This window comes from Patagioenas fasciata, chromosome 19 (genome assembly GCF_037038585.1).
Source record: "Patagioenas fasciata isolate bPatFas1 chromosome 19, bPatFas1.hap1, whole genome shotgun sequence".
NCBI classification, from domain to species: Eukaryota; Metazoa; Chordata; class Aves; order Columbiformes; family Columbidae; genus Patagioenas; species Patagioenas fasciata.
In genome coordinates this window covers 4,220,448-4,245,328 of record NC_092538.1, presented here as the reverse complement: position 1 = coordinate 4,245,328, position 24,881 = coordinate 4,220,448, and the positions used below count along the sequence as shown (strand labels likewise).

Below are 24,881 nucleotides of genomic sequence, written 5' to 3'. Positions count from 1 at the left end.
AAAGTTCTTCGTACGTTCCATAACACAGCCAGAAACACAACTGCATGGCTTCCAGTCTGGTCTGGCTTTTCCTTTACTGGTTTACCAGAACTGGAGAGGTCTATATTGGTGGCGTTGTAAAATCAGCTCCAGTAGATCACAGCTCACTCATGTTAATTCGCAGAATGTCAGGGGTTAGAAGGGACCTGGAAAGCTCATCCAGTGCAATCCCCCCATGGAGCAGGAACACCCAGCTGAGGTTCCACAGGAAGGTGTCCAGGCGGGTTTGAATGTCTGCAGAGAAGGAGACTCCACAACCTCCCTGGGCAGCCTGGGCCAGGCTCTGCCACCCTCACCACAAAGAAGTTTCTTCTCAAATTTAAGTGGAACCTCCTGTGTTCCAGTTTGTACCCACTGATCCTTTTCCTATCATTGATTGTCACCGAGAAGAGCCTGGCTCCATCCTCCTGACACTCACCCTTTATCTATCTGTAATCATTAATGAGGTCACCCCTCAGTCTCCTCTTCTCCAGCTCCAGAGCCCCAGCTCCCTCAGCCTTTCCTCACACGGGAGATGCTCCACTCCCTTCAGCATCTTGGTGGCTGCGCTGGACTCTCTCCAGCAGTTCCCTGTCCTTCTGGATCTGAGGGGCCACAACTGGACACAATATTCCAGGTGTGGTCTCCCCAGGGCAGAGTAGAGGGGCAGGAGAATCCCCAGGTCCCTTTCCCCTACGCTGCTCTCTAATAGGTCATTCCCCAACTTATACTGGAACCTGGGGTTGTTCCTGCCCAGATTCAAGACTCTACACTTGCCCTTGTTCTATTTCATTAAATTTTTCCCTGCCCAACTCTCCAGCCTGTCCAGGTCTCTGATGGCAGCACAGCTTCCAGTGTCAGCCACTCCTCCCAGTTTGGTGTCACCAGCAAACTTGCTGATAGTCACTCTATTCCCTCATCCAAGTCGTTGATGAATATATCAAATAGGACTGGTCCCAGTATTCAAATCCTTCCTAGGTCTTACACACCACTTCGGTATTTCCCCACAGCGATGCTCGATATCTCAAGTGTGTGGAGCTTTTATTAAGCTAATGCACAATATCCAATCTGAGCTGGGTTTCTGCACCGTGGTGGCACCGTGCAACAGGCAAAGGCTCCTCAGCACTGTGGAATATTAATAACAGAGCCGCAAAGGTCTAAAGGGACTGATTCTGAACCCAAGTGAATAAGATCTAATGGACCTGTGCTGCATTTTACAGCATTCTCAGCCAGGATTTCTCCAATGCAACTTATTCTACATGATGAAGAACCAAGTGTATGTGAAAATAAGAACTTCAGTCATTCACTAAGTGTAAAATAAGACACAAATTCAAAATATCTCTGATATGTAATCACCGGAATTTTCAGTACCAACATTAACAGAATGCATGTGTGCTAATTCCCACAACACTTACCAAAAGAGAATTCTTTTCCTCGGGGCTTGAAACTCGTATTGGACCCATTGGTTTGCGAATTAGTTCGAACATCTGGTGTTTGTGGTTTGTTAGGACCTGTAAAAAGACATTAGATATATACATGCAGACAGTAGCAGCAAGCCATCATATGAAAAGAACAACACATCAAACTTGATTACTAGAGAAAACGTGGATTCTGAATCAAGAACAGAATTAAAAAAAACCTTTAAGAACTAATTCTAGGGTTTTATTTGAGCATTTGATACTACTGATCACAGCTGTTGTGTCTCTGCTCAGGACTGCATCAGCTTCCACATCTCTGCTTGGAAATAAAGGCCCAAGGAAACTGTTAAACTCCAACATTCTACACAATCATCACCTGCACAGAATCCACTGGTATTCAGAAACAAAAAATAAAACTGTCTCTATACAAAAGTTTATCTAAAGCCCCGAAATGAAACTGAGTTTGCTACATGAGGTGCATGTATAAGTTAATTATGGGCTACAAAAACTGAGAAGAACAGAAAACATTAGAAGAATAGAACATTAGAAGAATATTTAATGATATTCCTTCCATACCTTCTTCAACAGTAACTTCAATCTCTGGAACCTTTGAATTCCCTGGAGGACTTCGTGACCTTTTCGATCTCTTTGGACTCATTGCTGGAAGTCAACACAATAAAAGGTGTAAAGCACAAACGCTCTATCATTGTATATCCTGCACAGCTAATGGAAAAGCAGCTGCATTCTGAAAATTCCAACAGACTGAAGAATCACTTGTGTCTGTACTAAGTACAGTCTGCATTGTAAAGTTTGAACAATACAGTGATGCTCGCAACCTTAAAAAGTAGGTTTAGTACTCTTGAAAAAGGCAGGTATCACACCTAGATTTTCACTCCATTAATTTAGAACAGAAGACTTGAGGTGGGTGCCCTGGTAACAGAAGATACAGAGAAGGCAGAGTTACTGAACGCCTTCTTTGTCTCTGTCTGCTCTGCCGAAGGCTGTCCTGAGGAGCCCCATACCGCTGAGGCCCCAGAGGAAGGCAGGACAATGGAGGAGTTTGCCTCGGTTGATGAGGACTGGGCTAGGGAGAAGTTAGGCAATCTGGACATCCATAAATCCATGGGTCCGGTTGGGATGCACCCATGGGTGCTGACGGAGCTGGCTCTCCATCATCTTTGCCAAGTCTTGGGAAACAGGAGAGGTGCCTGAGGACTGGAGGGAAGCAAATGTCACTCCAGTCTTCAAAAAGGGTAAGAAGGAGGACCCAGGTAACTATAGACCAGCCAGCCTCACCTCCATCCCTGGGAAACTGATGGAACGACTTCTCTTTGGTGCCATCTCAAGGCATCTCAGGGATAAGAGGGTCATTAGGGGCAGTCAACATGGCTTCACCAAGGGGAAGTCGTGCTTGACCAACCTCATTGACTTTTATGAGGACATAACAAGATGGATGGATGATGGCAGAGCGGTGGACGTGCTCTACCTTGACTTGAGCAAGGCATTTGACACAGTGTCCCACAGCATCCTCACAGCTAAACTGAGGGACTGCAGTCTGAATGAACGGGTAGTGAGGTGGACTGGGAACTGGCTGAAGGGAAGAAGTCAGAGAGTCGTGGTCAATGGGGCAGAGTCCAGTTGAGGCCTGGATCCAGTGCAGTGCCTCAGGGGTCAGTACTGGGGCCGGTATTATTCAATATATTCATCAATGACTTGGATGAGGGAATAGAGTGACTGTCAGCAAATCTGCTGATGACATCAAGCTGGGAGGAGTGGCTGACACTCTGTGCTAGATCACGTTAAATAATGTCTTTTGTTTGCAACACCTGCTTTTTTTTTTAACCACAACAATCTCTCAGTCTGCTAAGGAAGCAGAAAGTAAATATTTATGAGTTGATGGCAGCAAATAATAACTAATGGTTTACCTCTAGTGGTTATTTTACTGGCCAGTCCTGGAGGCAAATAGGAAGTGACAAGCTCAGGCCTAAAAGTTGAACAGAACATGATCCAATCAATCACACATGCGAGAAAAATTATACCACAAAATGTCACAAATTACTTGGAATTCAGTTGAGTTCCAATTTACATAACATCAGCTCTCTATAATAAAGCTTTGCTAGAAGCAGAGGTGACTCTTCATCTACTTTAACCACAAAAAGTTAAAAAACATAAAGCTACATTTTCTACGCCATAATTTTCTTTTGGGTTTATTTCTCTAGGTACAAGGTCATTTTTTCCCATAGATCCCTGGTGCATGAAGCATGCAATTGATACATCTATACAAGTTAAATAAGGAAGGTATATCCTTTTATGAGGTAGAACATATGAGCAAAATGTTCTGTTTTATGGAAAGCGAATTTAGGTAACATTTAAAGCCTAAAGCTGCTGGGAAGAAAATCAAATAACTTCAAAATCAGGAGTAAAAGAAATAACTGAATTAGAAACATACTTTTTAACAACAAATTTGATTTTGCCGCTCCCACGGACAATCCTTTCAAGGCGTGGAATTCCAAACCAGGTGGGACTCCGGAAGGGGATTCCTTCGGGCAAACCTTCGACGCACAGGTACTCGGGGTTTGATTCAAATACAGGATAGGGAACCTTCACCGCCTCTGAGAGCCCCAGAGCTTGGGCTGAAAACAGAGAATGAACAACAGTTTACACACTCAATGGGTGCTATGTGATCTCAATGATTCTGAGGAGCTTGGCATACAGAAGCTCTGCTACTCAGAGATAACAAAAACAAACCCCAAGAGAAATATTAAAATAGATTTTCTATTATTTTCTGCAGAATAACTGCAAATGGGGACTTGGTCCACATTGTTACAAAAAACATCTAAGCCTGCGGTGTCAAATACTTTTTTCTGAGAACGTTTTTCATCCAAAAGCTTTTCGTGCACATAAAATTTCTTGTCACACAACTAGAAAAACTAAGACCTAGGATGAATGGGGTTGCATCCAGCTGGCACCCAGACGCTAGTGGTGTCCCCCAGGGGTCAGTGTTGGGTCCAGTCCTGTTCAACATCTTTATTGATGATTTAGATGAGGGGATTGAGACCATCATCAGCATATTTGCTGATGACACCAAGTTGGGAGGGAGTGTCGACCTGCTGGAAGGCAGGAGGGCCCTGCAGAGGGATCTGGATAGACTGGAAAAATGGGCTGATTCCAATGGGATGAAGTTCAACAAGGCCAAGTGCCGGGTCCTGCTCTTTGGCCACAACAACCCCCTGCAGTGCTCCAGGCTGGCACAGAGTGGCTGGAGAGCAGTCAGGCAGAAAGGGACCTGGGGGGACTAATGGACAGGAAGCTCAACATGAGCCAACAGTGTGCCCAGGTGGCCAAGAAGGCCAATGGGATCCTGTCCTGTATCCAAAATAGCGTGGTCAGCAGGACAAGGGTAGTGATCCTTCCCCTGTACTCTGCATTGGGGAGGCCACACCTGGAGTATTGTGTTCAGTTCTGGGCCCCTCAGCTCAGGAAAGAGATTGAAGTGCTGGAGCGGGTCCAGAGAAGAGCAACAAGACTGGGGAAGGGACTTGAACACAAGAGCTATGGGGAGAGGCTGAGGGAGCTGGGCTTGTTCAGCCTAGAGAAGAGGAGGCTTAGAGGTGACCTTAGCACTCTCTAGAACGACCTGAAGGGCAGTTCTAGCCAGGTGGGATTGGTCTCTTTTCCCAGGCAGTCAGCAATAGGACAAGGGGGCATGGGCTTCAACTCTGCCAGGGGACATTTAGGCTGGATATTAGAAAGCAATTCTGTGCAGAGAGAGTGGTCAGGCATTGGAATGGCTGCCCAGGGAGGTGCTGGACTCACCGGCCCTGGAGGTTTTTAAACTGAGATTGGCCATGGCACTTAGTGCCATGATCTGGTCAATGGACTGGAGTTGGACCAAGGGTCGGACTGGATGATCTCTGAGGTCTTTTCCAACCCAGTCCACTCTGTGATTCTGTGTGAAAGTCATTTGTGTCATTTATAGGAAAGAGTCAGTAAAAAGCAGGTGAGAATACTCAAGATTTTCATATTTACCCTAGTACAACTTTGATGTTCAAATAAGTGAAGCACAGTAAAATTTAAAACTCTTTACAGATGAGTTTTAAAATGCAGCAGCATTATAAAACAGTTCATCTAACATTTAGCTTACCAAACTTCATATTAAATATCTCTTCTACTTGTTTTCTCAGCTTTGTGATCCTGACATTCCAATCGTCTTTCACTGAAAATCAGAAATGTGCATGTCAGAGTATCACCCAGTTCTAGATGAAGTGGTACATTCAAACACACTTCTTTCAACACAAGAACTTGTAAACTATCAACACAATGACATCTGAGTAGACAAGGACACATGAGTAATGATTATTAATGGTAGCTTAAATGATACACACTACATAACAGAACATCATTTATATATAGTTACAAATTTCAAACATTGGCCCAAGTGGGAGAACTTGCTCTTCAGAGCCTTGAGATGCAGGAAGGAATTACTCTTGTGGCTCTTATGAAGTCGGAATTAATTAATCATACTGCATAAGAATAATGCTCTTTAGAGCAGAAGATGAAGATTCAAAGAGTGCTTTGCTAAACATTTTGATTAGCATCAAAAAATCATCTCCAGTTGTGCTCTCCATTGTCAATAAAAGCCAATTATAGGAGTGTTGGCCAGAGCAGTCAATTTGTAGCTTAGGTAGAGAAGAAAGCAAGGGACACTAGCAGCAATAAAAAGCACTTCATTTCTGACAAACGGCACCATAATTCATTACTTTTCATCATAAACCACAAGTAACAATTAACCACTACTGAGCTAACACCATTCAGCGTTGTGGACAGCTTGCATGAAGGAAGCTATGCAGAAAGTTTTTGTTTCCGAATTGTATTTTTGACTAAAAAAAAAAAAAATCACCTGATCTTGTTCATTTTTAGCTTCTTATATTTCCAAGGCAAAATGCATGAATGTTTTTTGCAATCTCACCTACTTATTTGATAGATTTCACCGGTATTTAACACTGGCATGTGTGTTCATATTTATCCATGTGTTGTAGTCTTACTGGCAAAGGAGTTACACTAATTTACTTTAAACGATCCAGAAAGCCACCCATGTTCACAACGACCCATTTATTCTTTTCAGACCTCAGGAAGAGCATGTCAGCACACCCATCACCAAACCGTTACACGCTGAAAAATGTTGCACTGACCCAAATGTGTTTCCCCACCAAACGCCACGATTCGCACTCGGAGACTCTTACCCAGAGTGTTCGGCTTGGGCTGAATAACTTCAGCTGAAGGGAGAGTGAGCAGCTCTGGCCTGCAACCAGAAAACAAACCACCTGTCCATTCTTGACATAAATTCAACACCAGTACTTATTATGGCATGAATTGAAAAGTTTGGGAGTTTGGGTTTTTCTACTATGACTTTCACACCTGTGAACATGCTACAAAGATATTCCTGAAGACTTGTCTGGATTGCAAATACCTACTTTATAATGCAGAATGTTTAATCTGCCTATTTGGTAAACAAATGCTTCATGACTTAATGAAACCAAGTGCCTGGTTACACAAAGGGTGCTTTGTTTGGCCTCTTTCTTAAAAAGAAGCAAAAAAGTGTTTGGGTATTATAACAAACACGTACCTTTTGATCACAAATTTTATTCTGTTGCCCACTTGAATTATTTTTTCAAGGCGAGGGATTCCGTACCAGGAGGGGCTCCTAAAGGGGATGTTCTCTGGCAGCCCTTCGACATAGAGCTCAGTAGGATGGGCCTCAAATTTCTGGTAGGGAACAGCTTTTGGCTCTGTGCTCCCCAGGGCCTCGGCTGTTAGAGCAAAACACAACCAGTAACTGGACAGTTTGGCCAACAACTTTTTTTTCAACAGTTCGGTCAACATCTTTGTGAAAAGCTACCTAAGCTCCCAATTCCTCAGGCTGTTGCAATCATGTGATCTGTGGAACCTTCAAGAAATACAAAGCCATGAAAGATAATAATAATACTGTACTCACCAAACTTTTTAGAGAAGAGTTGATCTACCACTTTCCTGAGTTTGGTGATCCTGGCATACCAGTCCTCTTTCACTGTATGTGAGAGGGACACAGAACAAAACCAACATGCCCTCATTATTTCCAGTTGTTCAGTTTATAGCAGGCACAGCTATCCTGCATTTTCAGGCAAGCCAGAAAATGCTACGCAAAGATTCAACTTGCAACAGGGAAAATTAATTATTTAAAAAAAAAAAGGACAGAATATAAAACTGTACAAAAACCCATCGAACAAGTGACATCGCTCGTGCTACAAAAGGCACACAGTGTACTGGTAGGAAGAACTGCAATGCTGCCATCATCTGCCCCAATCCATACATCCCATTTGGAGATGGGATTAGATTTTTTGCCAGTTTCATTTTCTAAAAAAATTATCTTGATATTCAGTGCAGCGTTTGGTACACAAATGGGATGAAAATTTGTTTTTAAGGAATTTTCACTAACCAAGATGCTGCAAACGGGTGCGCTCAGCAGCTTGCTCCTTGCTGTATATTCTTGTTGAATTACCAGCAGCCACTTCTCCTACTGTTCATGGACAATACTTTTTAAATGGTGATTAATAACTATATCAAATTATTCTGGGGATTCTGTCATTCTTCTCGTGATCACAAGTAACGTAGTTTCAACTCTCCAAATGGTTCCTCGACACTACCAGAGACATGAGTTTTCCTAGCTACAGGGGTTTTACAGGATATGCAACATACCTGCTTTGTCTTCATGATGAGTATAACCATATTAAACATGACAAAAACAGAGAAAAGGGCTAATTAAAAAACCCACATAAGAGTACAGTTAAGTCATTAATCTGCCTACTATTTTTGTAGTCAAATTTGGTGCTCAAAGGAACAGCAGGTTATTAAGATTCAAGACACTAGTTAACTTATACTGCAGGAAAGGTTTAATTCCTACACACAGGCTGAAGTGACATCCTTCTGACACAATTTCTTCGCTTAGTTTAGATCCTTAATGTTCACTTTAAGTACAGCCTTTGATATAACTTTTTACAACAGAAGACTATGAGTATACAATACAACATAATCGTGCTGCAGTGGTGCAGATAGGAGCATTTAAATGTTTGTGTCCCTGTCTGAACTAACAATTTCTCTGGTATTATTACAAATTCACAGTTCAGCCAGGCTGAGGTTGGCAGTTAGCATTCTGGGGTTGGAATCAATTTGTTTGCTGCCACTGGTTCATGCCTACAAGCTTTCAACACTTGGTTTAATTGGACAATTGAAAAAAATACCCTGAAGCCCAAGAGACAGTAGAACACAACTGAAGAGAAAACACGAGTCCTGGAAGGTAATTCACCAACTAATGCCCAAAGGCATAATTATATCAAAACTTCATTTTTTTCTTCCTCCATACTAAACTTTTTTTCTCCCAGCTTGCAAGGAAATGAGTTCGCAGGTGCAATTATAACAAAAGTCTGTTCTTGTAGTCTTGGTTTTACATGGGCATTTTTGTTACCTTTGGATGGGTGCTCGATGGAGACAAAACCTGTAAGAGCATCTGCTGAGAAGTATTGCTGACAGCAGAAGTGTGAGAACACGTTGTTTGCATGAAAACGGAGTCTCATCATCCAAGCAAGTCAGATGCAACAATAACTGTCACTAAAAGCAGTATGTTCATTATTGCATTTCAATTAATCTAATTTCAATTAATCTAATTTTGGCAAATACTCTATGTAGGTAATTATTCCATGTGACAGACAGTTCCCTACCCTCTATCAGCCATGGAAACTACTGCCTCTTCTCTACATCTCAACAGACTAACACTTAGTTCATTATTTTTCCTTCTGGCCAGTGGAATTAAATCCATTGATAGTGTCACTAACACTGGCCTGGAGAGCCAGTGGAAACCCGCTGTCACTTTGTAGCTAAAGAAAATTCAAAACAAATGGAATTATTTGCTATCTGTCATTAGTAAAAGCAAAAGACTGACAAATGGGAAATCGTATTGTACTTGTACAACTCACACGTTTGAAGACCTACCTCCTGCAACTGGTTTGTCCAACGGTGCATCATCTTGTGTCAAATTCAAAAGCTCATGCCTAAAAGATAGAAGATACACACTTCAGTGACACACACTTTCACAAACCAGAATTTACAGCCTACAGCTACCTGATCGGAAAAAAAACCACAGAGGGGATCATGATCCCCAACATTAAATTCCATCAACATCAAAATATTGTAAGAGCTGGTTGGAATCCTACTAACAGAAACGTTCTCAGTTCCTGAGATCAGCTGATCGGAGGCAGCTCGGCAGGTCCTGATTAAGTGAAATCCTCAAGGTACAGAGAAGCTTGTTTTTGGGGTTTTTTCTCTCTCAATCAGGCACTTTTGTTCTTGAGAGACCCAGCAGCTCCCGGCAGCCCTTGCGAGAGCAGCTGACATGAGTGGGTGTTATCGCGGCGAGGGCAATCACCTCCCCGCCCCTCCTCTTGAAAAAGCCTCTGAGACGCTGCCCACCAGGTCCTGGAAGGGGCAATCGGCTTGTGACACGGGTGAGTAGCACCCACGCTGTGCTGCAGCAGCGGGTGTGGTAACGCGTGCACTAGGGTGTAGAGGTTGTCACTTTTGCTAGTTAGACCCTCTCACCTATTGCCCCTGTCTCACACTGTTGCCAACCGTGGCCTCGACCAGAAAGAGAGCTTGTCTGAAGAAGACTGTGGCAACTCAGACAGACCGTCTGCCCCGAACCGTGGCTGTTCAGGTTTCTGACTGCAGGGAGTGCCGGAGCCTGCTGCTGCCGGATGACGATGGCCAGCGTCCCACCTGGGTGAGGGGTGAGCAGGTGCAAGATCTGCTCAGCATGGTTGCAAAGCTTAAGGAGGAGATTGAGATGCTGAGAACCATCAGGGAGTGTGAAAAGAAAATCGACTGGTGGGGTAACTCCCTGGTGTGCCACTCAGAGAGGCTCCAGGGGGACACCCCCAAAAGGTCATGGACCCCTTGCCCTGTCGGGCCGAGGGAGAAGACCTGAGACAGCCCCTGCCCTGTTGCTGTCGGGCAGAGGTAGGGGACAGAAAAGATGACGAGGGTTGGAAGCAGGTTCCAGTTCAGGGCCGTGGGCAATCCCCCTTCCTACCTGCTTTGCTTCCCCAGGTGCCACTCCATAATAGGTTTGAGGCCCTGGGTCTTGAAGAAGAGGTAGGTGAGGATGTGGTGCAAGGCCCATCTACGAGGTCACGTAGAAAGAGGCAGTTGACCCCAGGCCTCAAGACCGCCTCAGATAAGAAAGAAAGAAGGGTAATTGTAGTAGGCAATTCCCTTCTGAGGGGACAGAGGGCCCAATCTGCAGAGCTGGCCCTCATCATAGGGAAGTGTGCAGTCTACCTGGAGCCCGGATCAGGGACATCACCAGGACGCTCCCCAACCTCGTGCACCCAACAGACTACTACCCACTGCTGATCTTCCAGACAGGTGGGGAGGAAGCTGCATCCCGCAGTCTGACAGGAATGAAGAAAGATTTCAAGGCCTTGGGACGGATGGTAAAAGAGTCTGGGGCTCAAGCAATTTTCTCTTCCTTCCGATTTTGGGTGATGATATGGGAGGGAATAGAAAAATTCAGTCCCTAAACAACTGGCTACAGGACTGGTGCTACAGGCAGGGCTTTGGGTTCTTTGATAATGGCTGGTTTTACAAGACACCAGTCCAAACAGTGATATGTGGGAAACGTTTATCTCACAGGGGCAAAAGGATGCTGGGACAGGAATTAGCAGGGCTCATTTGGAGAGCTTTAAACTAGACTTGAAGGGGGATAGGGCTGTAGCTGGGCTTGCATTAGTAGGGCATCACTCTAGAGTTGATGAAGGCTGGGAGGCCTCCCATACCCCTGGGGTGAAGTCGGTGTGCTCAGCTCACTCTCTGAAATGCCTGCACACCAATGCGTGCAGCATGGGGAATAAGCAGGAGTGGTTCTGTGAAATGTTTTTGATGCCTGATACACATATTCAACTGAGCCATAACATTTCATGGTCACATCCAGATTACATTAAAATTACCTGGGAAGTCTAAGATGTACTTAATCAGAAACAAAGATCCAACACGTATTATAGCTACAGAGATTAAAATAGTACAAAGAGATCTGCCCATGACAAGAAGGCCATAATATCGAAGACAAATGTTCTAATCTCAGCCACCACTGTGGTGCTGTGGTGCTCTGTGGATCCAATAAGCTGAATTTACATGAGTGAACATCAAATTACTCATCAGTGCTGCACAACAACAGGTCAGTAGAAATCAGTTTGGAAGTTCTTGAGGATAAGATGAAGCAGAGCGGAGGCAGCAGAAAACAATGAATCCTGTAGGGACAAAAACGCAAACTTCCTTACTTTTTAATCACAAAGCGGATTCGCTCCTTCGCTAGAAGTATCCTCTCCAGACGGGGAATGCCATACGTGGACGGACGCCTGAAGGGAATTCCTTCTGGCAGCCCTTCCACGTATAAATCTTCCACATGGGACTGGAAGAGCGGGTACGGGACAGACACGGGACCTTTCGCCTTTATAGCTTGAGCTTCAAGAAAAAAGGAGAAGAAAAAACATTAGAGTAGTTTGTGGTTCTACTCTGATATCACCCTGAAAGCTTTCAAATTAGCGAACAGGCACATTTAAACACGTGAGCATTCCTATTTGTGGGGGTTTGTTTTTGTTTTATAGCTAAATCACTCTAATTCACAGTAAACAAGCTGCAGACCTGCATACATATGCAGATTCTCCTCTTTTCCCTTTACTCTGTGAACATTTAATAACAGAGACTGCACCTGTTACAGTGAAGTTTCACAGTATTCTGGTTCTGTTTAATAACACATTTTGAAAGATGAAATTATCTAGACTTGATTACAGACCAAACATTTCATTAGCTCTGATTATTATTATCTGTTACTACTATTGGGTTACAAGAGTCACTAATGCCTTGGAGGGGGGACACAAATCCCTTCTTTTGAGTGAATTCCTAAAGCTTTGGGTATTTTAGAAATGCAAGCAATCTCTAATAAAAAACCAATATACTTCTAATATCATCAAAAAAAAAGCATAGCCCTACTAATGAACTCTTTGAAGCAAATGAAAAGCAAATAACAGATTCACCCACAGCTGGAAAATAACCTCGATGTATTTCTTCAAGTTATGAGAACCGCAATCCTATCAATACACCCATTAGGCTGGCAAATACTGGAGAGTGGCCCCACGGTTTGCAAATACCAAAAGGGCTGATTTCTTTTTACTCACAAAGGTATGCTAATTTTGTAGGCCACGCAACAAGAATTCTCTATTACCATCTGACTGGTCTGCAAATAGTTCGGTACATTCTGTTGGTTTGCTATGGAAATTAGATGCAAAAAATTATTCGAGGAGAGAAAGGCCAAGCTAAGGCCAAATTAGAGTCCAGTGATGGGGCATGACTTCTGAAAGCAAAACTACTCAGGGCACCTTTTCAAGCAACTGAACGTATCATGAAATTGGTCTGTGGTTCAGACATCGGTGTATACAAAACACGCTAACTCAGAAATTCTTAAAGGCAATAAGACAATTTAGGTTTTAGAGGCATTTGGGTAAGATACTCTTTGAACCACTTGGAAGCTCATCCCAAAGGAGGGAGGCTTTGAAAACATTGTGTGTATCTTAAGTCTTGTTCTCTGATGAGAGTCGAATACCAATATTTTAGAAAACAGCGAGAAGAACCTTGTTTCAACTAGGCTTGGTTTTAACTGCCAAATAGAAGATGGCCCAAAACTGGAACGCTCTGGGAATTCTGGACATCCGTAACTCATTTCAGAAAATGGGAAACTGTATGTCCATACAAATAGAAAGCACTGGAACCTGGTATGGAATTGGTTCATGAAGCAATGAAATGTTGTCATCCATGGGGAAAAAAGGGATAATTTAATACCATACAGCCTATCGTGGCAAGTCAGGATTAGCTCCGTATTGAGAGTCCACAGGAGATTTTTAGGCTGGCTACATGCTAACACCAAAATCAAAATGAAAGCAATTCACCAAGAATGGTGCTCCTTTCTAGAGCAATTGAAATACTGTGAATCGGATTCGGAGCTGTTTTTACTTGGTGTGAGTTGCTTTCAGTGGGCTGTTCAAATCTCAGATGACAGTCACACCCAGAACGTGCAATAACTCCAAATCACAAGGTCCATTCTGAAAGCACTTCCACTTCTCACGGCAGAGGAGCACCACCATTTATTTGGAAACTTATGCCGATGCTGATTTAGTCTGCAATACACGGACACAAAATGTGTCTGGGTGCAACATCTGGAGACAAATCCCTAAGTCTAACATGTGTGCTTCTTTTTCTCTCCTCCTTGGAGAATCTTGGAATTGTTGCTTCACTGCACATCAATCATAATCAGAAAGGAACAGCGGTAACATCTCCCCAGAGCCATTTTAATAGATTATTTCACTTAAGAACACAGTGTAATCACTGAAAACAGGCCAGCTCTCAATGTGGGTGCACACTGGAGCTCCAGGAAACTGAGCACAACTGAAAAAGAAAATCAAGTTTCACACTGAGGTGCCACACAGAGGCACCAATTTTGATATTACTCTGCTCATCAAAAAAGCTACTTCCCCCCGTATTAAGTCTCCTAATACTAGGTAACCCTTCGGTGCTGTCAGTACTGGTGTGAGCCTGAGCCAAACATAAGACACGTGCCAAAGGGCTGCGATTTACGGTGCAAAGCACTAGAGGGAATTGTTCGGAAAGGAGCGTAACACATACCGTATTTGATTTCAAACAGCTCTTCGACTTGCTTTCTTAAGTCTGTAATTCGCGCGTTCCATTTCTCTGCAAAGAAAAGAGAAGGACGTGTCAAGACTACAAACAAAACCGAGAATCTCTTGTGAAATCTGTGTTACCACTACCTGAAAATACACAGTGTACTTTTACTGCTCAGTTGCATACACGTGCCTATGGACTATGGTATGGGCTATACCTTGAAGTATACGGCTACATTCAGAAAGAAAAAGGATAGAATGTTTCTGATTACCTCCAGAACTTCTGCAGATATTAAATCAAGGTTAAAACAACAAAACAAAAACAAAAGCACAACACAAACGGAGCTAAAGTAACTTCCACAAATGGTTTCCCCTTGACAGCTCAGTCAGCAGCTCTCAGTACTGTTAATAGTCACCTAAATCTGGGTGCTGAAAAGCTTAATTACTGAAGCTCGATAAAGCTTACAGCGACTACACGAAGTACAGATTTGTGCCAAAACAACAAGTGTGTGGGTCAGGAGGCATCGTGCCATCCTCTACCTTAATCCAGTATTTCTCCAAGTTCTGATGTTGCAAAACATCCCCATAAATCCTATTTCTGAAAGAAGACAGCGGCTGCACGACAGAAGTTATCCAAATCCAAACGTGTGCTCCATGGAGAGCTGGATTAAACAGCACAATTTTAACGACTCATTTTCCACCTGTGACAGAGGGCACACATTTTCGTAGCTTTATTTACTATCTCAATGCTTTTCGGAAAGTGCCACAACTCATTTGTAGATGGGACCAGATGCTGGTTGGCCTTGTAAGGATGAGTTAATAAGCAGATGTACTTACAGCTTATTTCTTACACCAAAGACCTGCATCTACAGGGGTCAAAAAATGAGGCCATTCAAGTCATTACACTTCCAGTTGTCAAAATAACTCTTCTATCACTCAAGACAGAGGATTGAATTTTGACTCCGTATCGAAAGGGGTTTAAATATTCATTTTCAGATCAGTGTACACAACTTTGGCCGCATTTAAGCTTGTATTTTTTAAGGTAATGTCACGGATATCAGGAGGACACCACGCTTCAGGTGTGGGCAAGAGTAAGACCTTTTTTAGAGGGAAAAGGGTGTTTTCACATGCTGCCTTGCTTACTTGAAGATCTGTCCTGGGGTGTTATCTTCTTGTTCTCAGACTAAATCCAAAACAATGATTGTGCTGGCTACAAAAAAGAGAAGTTTCTAACTGCACGAAGAAGATTAACTCACTTTCAGTCAGAGCAGCACAACAACACAACTGCAGGACACAACCTGAAGCCTTTGAGCCTTTGATAAAATCTCTAAGAAAGCAAAAAAACATCATGGGAAGAGATTTTTATTGACAATGCCAGTTCCTTTCAAAGATATTTTTAACCTTAAATAGTTGGCTCAGAAAGATTTTTGAAATCCAGTCGCCCTTCTCAAAGATTATCCATTTCTATTTTACCAGACACTTTTCATTCCTCCCCCTGCTTCCAATTATTTTGTTTTGCACTTTGTTTTCCTGTTTCCATGAAACTAAGAGCCCAGCACATTATTCACCCTGTTTCTCGGGTCACTCGGGGTACCTGATCTCTGACTCAAGACACATACAAAGTCTCTCCAACTCCAGCTATCAAACATCTGGATCTCAGCATTATGTAAAATACTGAAAGTCCTTATCAGATGAGGCAGATTTCTCTCTCAAGCACCTGCACCTCCTTTCCAGTCTTCAGAGCGCATGTGACTTTGTCATTCTGCAGCTATTCACGAGAGAATTCAACACCTCTTGTCTCCTGTCTATTAACACTGGACTTCACCAGACAAAGGTGCAAAGTCTTTGGAAATGTCCAAACTGCAGCACTGCAACTACCAACAGTTGCTCTTTCTTTCATTACAGCAAATGAAGTCTATTTCTGCAAATCTCACATTCATTTTGTATTTTAACCAGACCTTGCAACACGATAAATACCACTTTCTGCAGGTCAACCCCAAAAGTGGGTATGAGGGGCAATAACCGCAGTATCATTTATGAAGCCCAGGAATAAAGATCTCTCAGTAACCCGTGAGCTGAAAACGTTGTAATCTGACTGTACAGCCGGTGGTCAAGAGAAAACAGCCCAGGGAGAATCTACCAGGTCAGCTCAGAAGCACCAGCGAGCAGGTAAGTGGCGACACGTTCTTTAACTGGTCTTTCAACATTGCAAGCTCAACTCAAACTTTCATCATCCTAATATTTTAATACCTTTCCTCTCCGTGTCTAATTAAACCCCTGTTTATTCCCTTCAAACACTGCTGGCCTGTCAAGCTTAGATATTCCTTTCTACTAAGGGAATATATTCTAGCAAAAGCTTCTGCAGTATTAAATGCTCAGTCTTCTCCTCTACTAATGTTGCCATTATGTTCTCCTGACCCAACCAAAACTAACTAACGCTACATGTTGAACTGCCTATTAATGTTAATGATCTTTTGAGAATGGAGATCTCAACAGTGTTTTATTATTTGTCACTGAAATTAGTGTGAAATAGCATTTCACGCAAAACAGATGTCAGAAAAGCTTCCAGGGGGCTTTTTCCATTGACCTCACATCCCAGCATCTCTAATAACATCTCAAACACTGTGCCAAAGGACATATTCCTGACTGCAGAACCTTACAGAATTACAGATTCATAGGCTATCCGTCTGGAAACCAAACCAAAACAAGAACATGGGACATATCCTTTAACCAGAATAACTACAGGGTGTAGATGCATTTCTGCAGCGAGAACTCCATGTCAGGTATCATGAAAGAGCACTGCCGCAAAGACCCAACTTTTTGTGTGTCCAGAGGGATCAAAGCAAGCTATTCAGTGTAATGGAGTCATTTGGTTATCTTCCCAAACGTGCCTCCCTCAGCCATCTCCATTGTCCACAGCAGTATCAAGAGAGACAGGCTCCTGACCTTGGGTTTGCTGTAAATCAGTGCACTAGTAAATTCAGTCTTATCTTGTCCATGAAATCAGCTGACAAAAATCTAAACTTATTTTTATTTTATTACAGTACTTCAGTGTCTATTTAGATGGTCACTTCGAATAACGAGAAACAGAGATAGCCTGCAATGATGATCATACTGCTGCGATATATCTACGAAGAGCCCCGGGCTCTTAAATGAATACTTGCACTGGCGTGTCTCACTCCAGCAGTGTAAAAATGTCTAATAACTTTTTATAAAACTGAGCAGACACAAAATAATGTTTTCTTACCAAAATTGAACTCTCTCGCTTTTCTTCTCCCAGTACTGGCAGCGTCATTAGGTGACTCGGTGCTCTTCGCTCTCTTGTTAGGGGGTGAGTAGTCATCATCATCATCTTAAAGAAACATAAAAATATCACTGTTGTAATGTCCAGAGAAGGCATGTGTAACATTGGAATTTCAAAGCTCTAATGCAAGTATTGAGCTGTGCTTCATCAGGGCATCAAATTTTGCTATTAGTTACTTATGTGAGTAACTTTAGAAACCTGCTGGGCTGTGTATCAGCAATTTGCCCAAGAGAGCAGCACAAGGCACAAGACAGCCAAAAGCAAATCTCCTTCTGTACCTCCTAAGGAAAACAATATTGCGTTCTGAAACACAACCAGGCGTCTCATGATCATAAAATGACTACACAAGAGCAAAAGAAATCAGGAAATAAATTGCGCGGGCACAGATTATATTTTTTATCTAGTTGGAAGTGTCCTTCTGCTGAAACGCAGCACCTAAGTTTGATCTTGAAGAGCTCAAGGTGCTAAAACTTGTTTCAGACCAATGTAAAACTGATGGACTAGGTATGTTTACCAAGCAGGGCACAATCCAAACTGCAGCCAATACTGGCACATAATCCTGGTTATCCAGTGCCAAGTAACGCAGCCATTGTAAACCAGATTTTGGACATCAAAATGCCCAACAGCTTGAAATCAATGGAGCGGAGAACTAACCTTCGATGGTGACCTCGACCTCGGGATCCTCACTGGTTTCTGAGGAGGCGCGTTGGGAGGGATCTGAAGGGGGAAAAACAGGAATGCTGAGTGATGGACACAGAAAAGATGTTTAACCAAACACTCCGTGATTTTGTATTTAAGCAAACACTTGTCAAAGAAGTTCCCCGGCTCACTGAAACGTTTTACATTCACAGCATGATACAAAAACAGAAACAAAGATATTTTACCATAAGCCTTTAAGCAATTCTGTAGACAAGGGTAAGGAGGTGGGGATTATCCTTGTTAAATTGTGTGTGCAGCAGCACAGAGTTGGTGCTAACGACAGTAAGATATTCCTTATTCTTGGCTTAATAGGATTAATAAAATCGTAAATATTTTCCCCTTTATTATCAAGGACTATTGGAAATACAAACAAAGGCTGTGTGTCCCTACAGATGATGTATTTCTTTACCATTTATACAGACCCATAGTTGTTACACTATAATGATTTCCATAACAGGCTGCAAGGCCAATAGTGAAAAATTAGACGGAAATTCATGATCACAATGCTTTTGTTGGGGCAGTCTGCACCAACGTAATAAATAGGATTAGCCCTATCAATACACAGTGGGAGAAAGAGCAATTTGCATCTAACTGTAGTAAAGTTTGAAAAAAGTGAAGCTAATTATATTGGACTTCTTCTTTTGCAAACTAAGCAGCAGTGCATGAAGGAATATATTTTAATTACTCTGGCAGAGTGATGCTGCACTTGTGTATTTTTAAGAGCATCTTCTTCCAAATCTCTGGAAGCAAAATATCACTTGGGGAGCAAGTCGGAAGGAATCTCTGTTTCAAAGGCTCTTCCCATGATGTCACGTATAGCAGAGATTCAACAGTATCTACTGAGGCACTTCATCTATATATTCAGGCTATGTCAAATGTATCATTTCGTTCATGGAAAACATGATATGATATTTCCATCTAATTCAGAGTGGGTGCTCGGTAGATAACCAGCAAATGCAAAGCACAAACAAAGGAAAGAAGGTAATGGTTTTTGGTAAACGTGAACACGAAGTATGGTCATAAAAATAACCATCACATCAACTGATCACTTGGAACCTTTTTCTTTGAACTTTTCTGGTGCTTTCAGAAAAAAACAACAACAAAATTTTTTTAAATTCACAGAATCCCAGAATGTCGGGGGTTAGAAGGGACCTGGAAAGCTCATCCAGTGCAATCCCCCCATGCAGCAGGAACACCCAGCTGAGGTTCCACAGGAAGGGGTCCAGGCGGGTTTGAATGTCTGCAGAGAAGGAGACTCCACAACCTCCCTGGGCAGCCTGGGCCAGGCTCTGCCACCCTCACCAGGAACAAGTTTCTTCTCATCTTTAAGTGGAACCTTTTGTGTTCCAGTTTGCACCCATTGCCCCTTGTTCTATCATTGGTTGTCACTGAGAAGAGCCTGGCTCCATCCTCCTGACACTCACCCTTTAGATATCTGTAAACATGAATGAGTCCCCCCTCAGTCTCCTCTTCTCCAGCTCCAGAGCCCCAGCTCCCTCAGCCTTTCCTCACACGGGAGATGCTCCACTCCCTTCAGCATCTTGGTGGCTGCGCTGGACTCTCTCCAGCAGTTCCCTGTCCTTCTGGAGTTGAGGGGCCACAACTGGACACAATATTCCAGGTGTGGTCTCCCCAGGGCAGAGCAGAGGGGCAGGAGAACCTCTCTGACCTACTGACCACCCCCTTCTAACCCACCCCAGGTACCATTGGCCTTCCTGGCGACAAGGACCCAGGTTGTGGTGTCTCCTTCTCTACATATCCCACAATAGTCTCTATATTGCATTATCTTCATGCCAAATATATGCTGTGACACAATAAAAAAGGAAAAATGAGAAGTCTTGGATGCACTGAAACTCAAAGAAAGATTTCTTTAGTTAAAAAATACCCTTCCTAGGCTTACAGCCCTTGGGATTAAGCACAGCAAATTCAATCCCCCAGCTTTAATGTCAGTGAAAACCACAGCACACGTAGTAAACCCATCACTTTTTTTTTCAGATGACCCGCACAGATTATTTTATGAAACTTCCAGCTTTGACAGAGGGAAAAGCAGTAGGAAAAAAAGGTTTCAGAAATTAAAAAGTGTAAACCTATATATTCTGGTAGCTTAATTTAGTAAAGCCTAGAAAATGAAATTTAAAAGAATTCTGAAAGTTCTACCACCAGGAAATATTAACAAAAGCAGATACTTCTCCACTTTAATACATTCATGCACAAAACAGGCAGATACACCCAGATCACATTACTAAGAGAAGCCAAAACCAATTACAGTGGTAACAAGATCAAAAAAAAGCTCCATTTAGAAATTAAAGTAGGAGGAAATAAAAAAAATGAAAAAAAGAGAACTCGAGAGGTAAGAATTGAATTCCACTGCAGCAGGTATAGCAGAGAAAGGACAGCCACAAAGGTGGGAGATTTAGTTACTAAAACCACAGGCATTAGAAGCAAAACCTTGCAGTATGGTACGATTTGTAGGATTCCGCAACACTTCAAGTACAACTTGGTCCTTTGTGAGCAGATAAACACCAACCAGCACCTAATCATGGACCTGGACTAGGATTCTGCATTGAGGTGAAACCTGTGTAAAACACTGCTATTGCCATAAATCGCAAACTTCTCAAATGCCTGTTAGAAATATGTTATCTGGGTAAGAACAACCCCAGGTTCCAGTATAAGTTGGGGGATGACCTATTAGAGAGCAGTGTAGGGGAAAGGGACCTGGGGGTCCTGGGGACAGCAGGGTGACCATGAGCCAGCACTGGGCCCTTGTGGCCAGGAAGGCCAATGGTACCTGGGGTGGGTTAGAAGGGGGTGGTCAGTAGGTCAGAGAGGTTCTCCTGCCCCTCTGCTCTGCCCTGGGGAGACCACACCTGGAATATTGTGTCCAGTTGTGGCCCCTCAACTCCAGAAGGACAGGGAACTGCTGGAGAGAGTCCAGCGCAGCCACCAAGATGCTGAAGGGAGTGGAGCATCTCCCGTGTGAGGAAAGGCTGAGGGAGCTGGGGCTCTGGAGCTGGAGAAGAGGAGACTGAGGGGTGACCTCATTAATGTTTATAGATATCTAAAGGGTGGGTGTCAGGAGGATGGAGCCAGGCTCTTCTCAGTGACAACCAATGACAGGACAAGGTTCAATGGGTGCAAACTGGAACACAAAAGGTTCCACTTAAAGATGAGAAGAAACTTGTTCCTGGTGAGGGTGGCAGAGCCTGGCCCAGGCTGCCCAGGGAGGTTGTGGAGTCTCCTTCTCTGCAGACATTCAAACCCGCCTGGACCCCTTCCTGTGGAACCTCAGCTGGGTGTTCCTGCTCCATGGGGGGATTGCACTGGATGAGCTTTCCAGGTCCCTTCCAACCCCTGACATTCTGTGATTCTGTGATTTTTAATCTTCTAACAACCCCTTTAAAACGAGGAGCAGCTGCCATTCCCTCCAGTCACAGCTATTCCTTTCACTGGCTTCAAATCTCTCAGTTCCGAATGGATATGACCTGACACCATACTACAAACCTGCGCCACTGGGCAGAAGTATCAGATTTACCATCTCCTGGATTTGCACTGTCGGTGATGCTCACTTTTTTGGGTCTTTTTTTCACGCCGCAGATGGCAGCAACATGAATATGCAACTACCGGGGTAATCTCCAAATGCACAACATCATGCTTTCTTGTTTTCTTCAATATATTCTCTGGGATTTCTTGGTGTAAGATAGAATGTCCATGCTGAGTGTCACATTACTGCTGGGCTAGCTTTACTGTTTCAGTCCCATTAAAATGGAGGATACTTCGAGTATTGCAAGAGATCCCCAAAGAAGAAATACTTCATTGTTAGAAACACATGGAAAGATGTTCATGACTTTGAACACTCCAGGATGAGAACAAAAGCACACTTTACATTCCCATTTGGGGCAGAGGACATTTTCAAACTCATTTGGTTTTGGATGAATATTCTATATTTTAAACACCTCCCTCTAACATTTCCTGAAATCCCAAAACTGTCAGCACTGTTCAACCACCCGGTGACCAGTGACACAGAAAAGATGTCAGCGGTTTATAAGTCAGAGCAGCCAATTCCCAGGACACATTGTTTACAGCCTTTTCCTTCCGCTTCCAGTTCCCTCAGTTTTAATTTCAAGGTGTCAATGGTAACTCAAGACCTGCATCCACACAATTCACAGGATAACACGCCTCTGCCAGGAAATGTTTGGTCCTTTGTCAGCAAATTACTCAGTTCTGTGTGGGCTTTGTCTCTAAAAGCCTTGCTGAAGATGGTACGTGTCCCAAAATAAGCAGGAATATGCTAAGAAAATTCTTTGTAAATTGGGAAAAAAAAAAGTAAGTAGAGCTCTCAATTTTATTCTGTTAATTGGTTCAGAGTTGTTCACACTGGTGGTATTTTGACCTCATTTTTTTCCGTGAAAAGCCTTTAAGGTAGCCTGGCTCTTGTGGGCAGCCTTCTAGTAAGAAGCCAAGATGTGTGTCTGTCACCATCCAATACATTGATGCATCAGTGACACATTCTCCTGTCTGCAAGGAGGCTCATATTGAAGGATTTACGGGCACAGAGATGCTGTGTTAACACAGTCCAGAACACGGGAACTGCTACTTGGCTTTAGGCTCAGGCCTTGCACATCCCCAGCTGGTCTGGAGCTTGGGCTGGATTAAATGCTGGTCCCTCTGCAGCAGCCATGGAAAAAGAATCATTCCCAGAGCACAGGAATATGTTCAACCTAAGAGTACAAGGACTAAACCACATTCCAACCACTACACTAAGAAACAGCATTTTAAGCAGAGCCATAATAACTGGTACTTATAGATAAGGCATATGCAGAAACACTGTGATAGCTGAAATGCTCCAGTGTGTTTTACTCAGTCCTGCAGATCTCCACTCAGTTCTTTTCCTTATTGAGTCCACAGTCAAAATCCGGACCTTTCTTGCAGAACAGGATGTCTTTGGTGTCACCCAAAGCATTTAACACTGCACTGACCTTCACATTTGTCCAGGATGCTGGAAAAAAACCACCCACTGCTGTACTTCTAGTGCCCACTGACGGATAAATCGCCCCTAATACTCTCAAAATACCCACATGAAGTTTTTGATGGCTAAAGTCCCTATTTCTCAGTCTTCTTCCTAAGTACTGCTACACCATTACTAAATTTAGTAATTCAGTATTAACTCATGGCGACATCCAAATGCTGCAGCCGACTACCATATAATAAAACACTAAAAGAACGTCCACCTACAGGTGTAATTTTCCCATTGTTTGATTAATGGGAGCATTTCGCGTGCCACCGAGGCACAGAGCGCTCTGGTCAGCAGTACAGATTGGTGAGAGGAAACACTCAGAGAACAACAGTAACTGTGAAATGTCATCAGTAAATCATTTCCTCCAGGAAGCCCCAAGCAGATTGCTGCTCTCTAACAGTTAAGTTGTTTCTTCTCATAAATCAATAAGCCCAGCTTTTGCTGGAGGGTATTTTTAGTAAGAACCACGACCCTAGCAATTTTCTTTATTCTGTAGCAATTCTTGCGCAGGCTTGTGTCATTCCTCTGGATAACGGGACTTTTCTAAGGTTTCCTTCTCTGCACAGCACCTTCACATACACACAAACCCCCAAATTCCTCTCGAATTTGTGTCCAGTTGTGGCCCCTCAGTTCCAGAAGGACAGGGAACTGCTGCAGAGAGTCCAGCGCAGCCACCAAGATGCTGAAGGGAGTGGAGCATCTCCCGTGTGAGGAAAGGCTGAGGGAGCTGGGGCTCTGGAGCTGGAGAAGAGGAGACTGAGGGGTGACCTCATTAATGTTTACAGATATCTAAAGGGTGAGTGTCAGGAGGACGGAGCCAGGCTCTTCTCAGTGACAGCCAGTGACAGGACAAGGGGCAATGAGTTCAAACTGGAACACAGGAGGTTCCACTTAAATTTGAGAAGAAACTTGTTCCTGGTGAGGGTGGCAGAGCCTGGCCCAGGCTGCCCAGGGAGGCTGTGGAGTCTCCTTCTCTGCAGACATTCAAACCCGCCTGGACACCTTCCTGTGGAACCTCAGCTGGGTGTTCCTGCTCCATGGGGGGATTGGACTGGATGAGCTTTCCAGGTCCCTTCCAATCCCTGACATTCTGGGATTCTATGAATTTATACTTTGTACAATCTTTGGCTCAAATCTGAGCGGGAGCAACTTGAAGAAGCTGCTTCACTGCAGGGAAGGCGGCACGACTTGGAATGGTAAAATCTCTTTTAGGCCACAGGACCCCATACTTTCTACCAATATACTCAGTTGTGTCTCGTTTTAAATGCAAGATTGGAGAACTACACTGGGAGGGGGGCAAAGGGGGAGTTATTCATTGAATGACGTTTTATCTGAATGAGATACACATTGCTCTTTACCACTCAGAAGATTTAAATATAGAGTTCTGTAAAAGCCGACAGAAATTCCAACCTCCAAATTCACGTTGCTTGGACTTCACCGTGGAAGCGTATTGTATAAATGGGATTTTTCAGCTCAGACAAACGGGTTACTATTTTGTAAGGAAGCGGTTTCAATGCATACTCTCTTCAAAGGGCACTGGATTACATACTCACATTGTTTTTATGCACGAAATGAAAAGCCGCAAGGGGCTGAAAAGCAAAAAGATGACAGCGCTTGGCTTTGGAAGGAACATGATTAGGTTGTCTCCAAGAAACTACCTATTTTTA

General features: G+C 43.4%; 1 protein-coding gene across 5 annotated transcripts in view; it reads right to left on the bottom strand.

Annotated features, from left to right (window-relative positions):
* The window catches only part of GTF2I (general transcription factor IIi), a 62,993-nt gene that overhangs the window by 14,949 nt on the left and 23,163 nt on the right, over positions 1 to 24,881 (bottom strand). For all 5 annotated transcript variants that reach the window (XM_065852824.2, XM_065852825.2, XM_071817128.1 and 2 more), the window contains 13 exons: positions 18,156 to 18,218; positions 17,445 to 17,549; positions 14,202 to 14,267; positions 11,804 to 11,987; positions 9,462 to 9,520; positions 7,432 to 7,503; positions 7,063 to 7,246; positions 6,680 to 6,738; positions 5,581 to 5,652; positions 3,886 to 4,069; positions 3,362 to 3,420; positions 2,013 to 2,096; positions 1,434 to 1,529 (listed from right to left, as the gene is read on the bottom strand). In XM_065852824.2, coding sequence (XP_065708896.1) covers positions 1,434 to 1,529; positions 2,013 to 2,096; positions 3,362 to 3,420; positions 3,886 to 4,069; positions 5,581 to 5,652; positions 6,680 to 6,738; positions 7,063 to 7,246; positions 7,432 to 7,503; positions 9,462 to 9,520; positions 11,804 to 11,987; positions 14,202 to 14,267; positions 17,445 to 17,549; positions 18,156 to 18,218 — 1,287 coding nt within the window. The remainder of the gene's footprint in view (positions 1 to 1,433; positions 1,530 to 2,012; positions 2,097 to 3,361; positions 3,421 to 3,885; positions 4,070 to 5,580; positions 5,653 to 6,679; positions 6,739 to 7,062; positions 7,247 to 7,431; positions 7,504 to 9,461; positions 9,521 to 11,803; positions 11,988 to 14,201; positions 14,268 to 17,444; positions 17,550 to 18,155; positions 18,219 to 24,881) is intronic.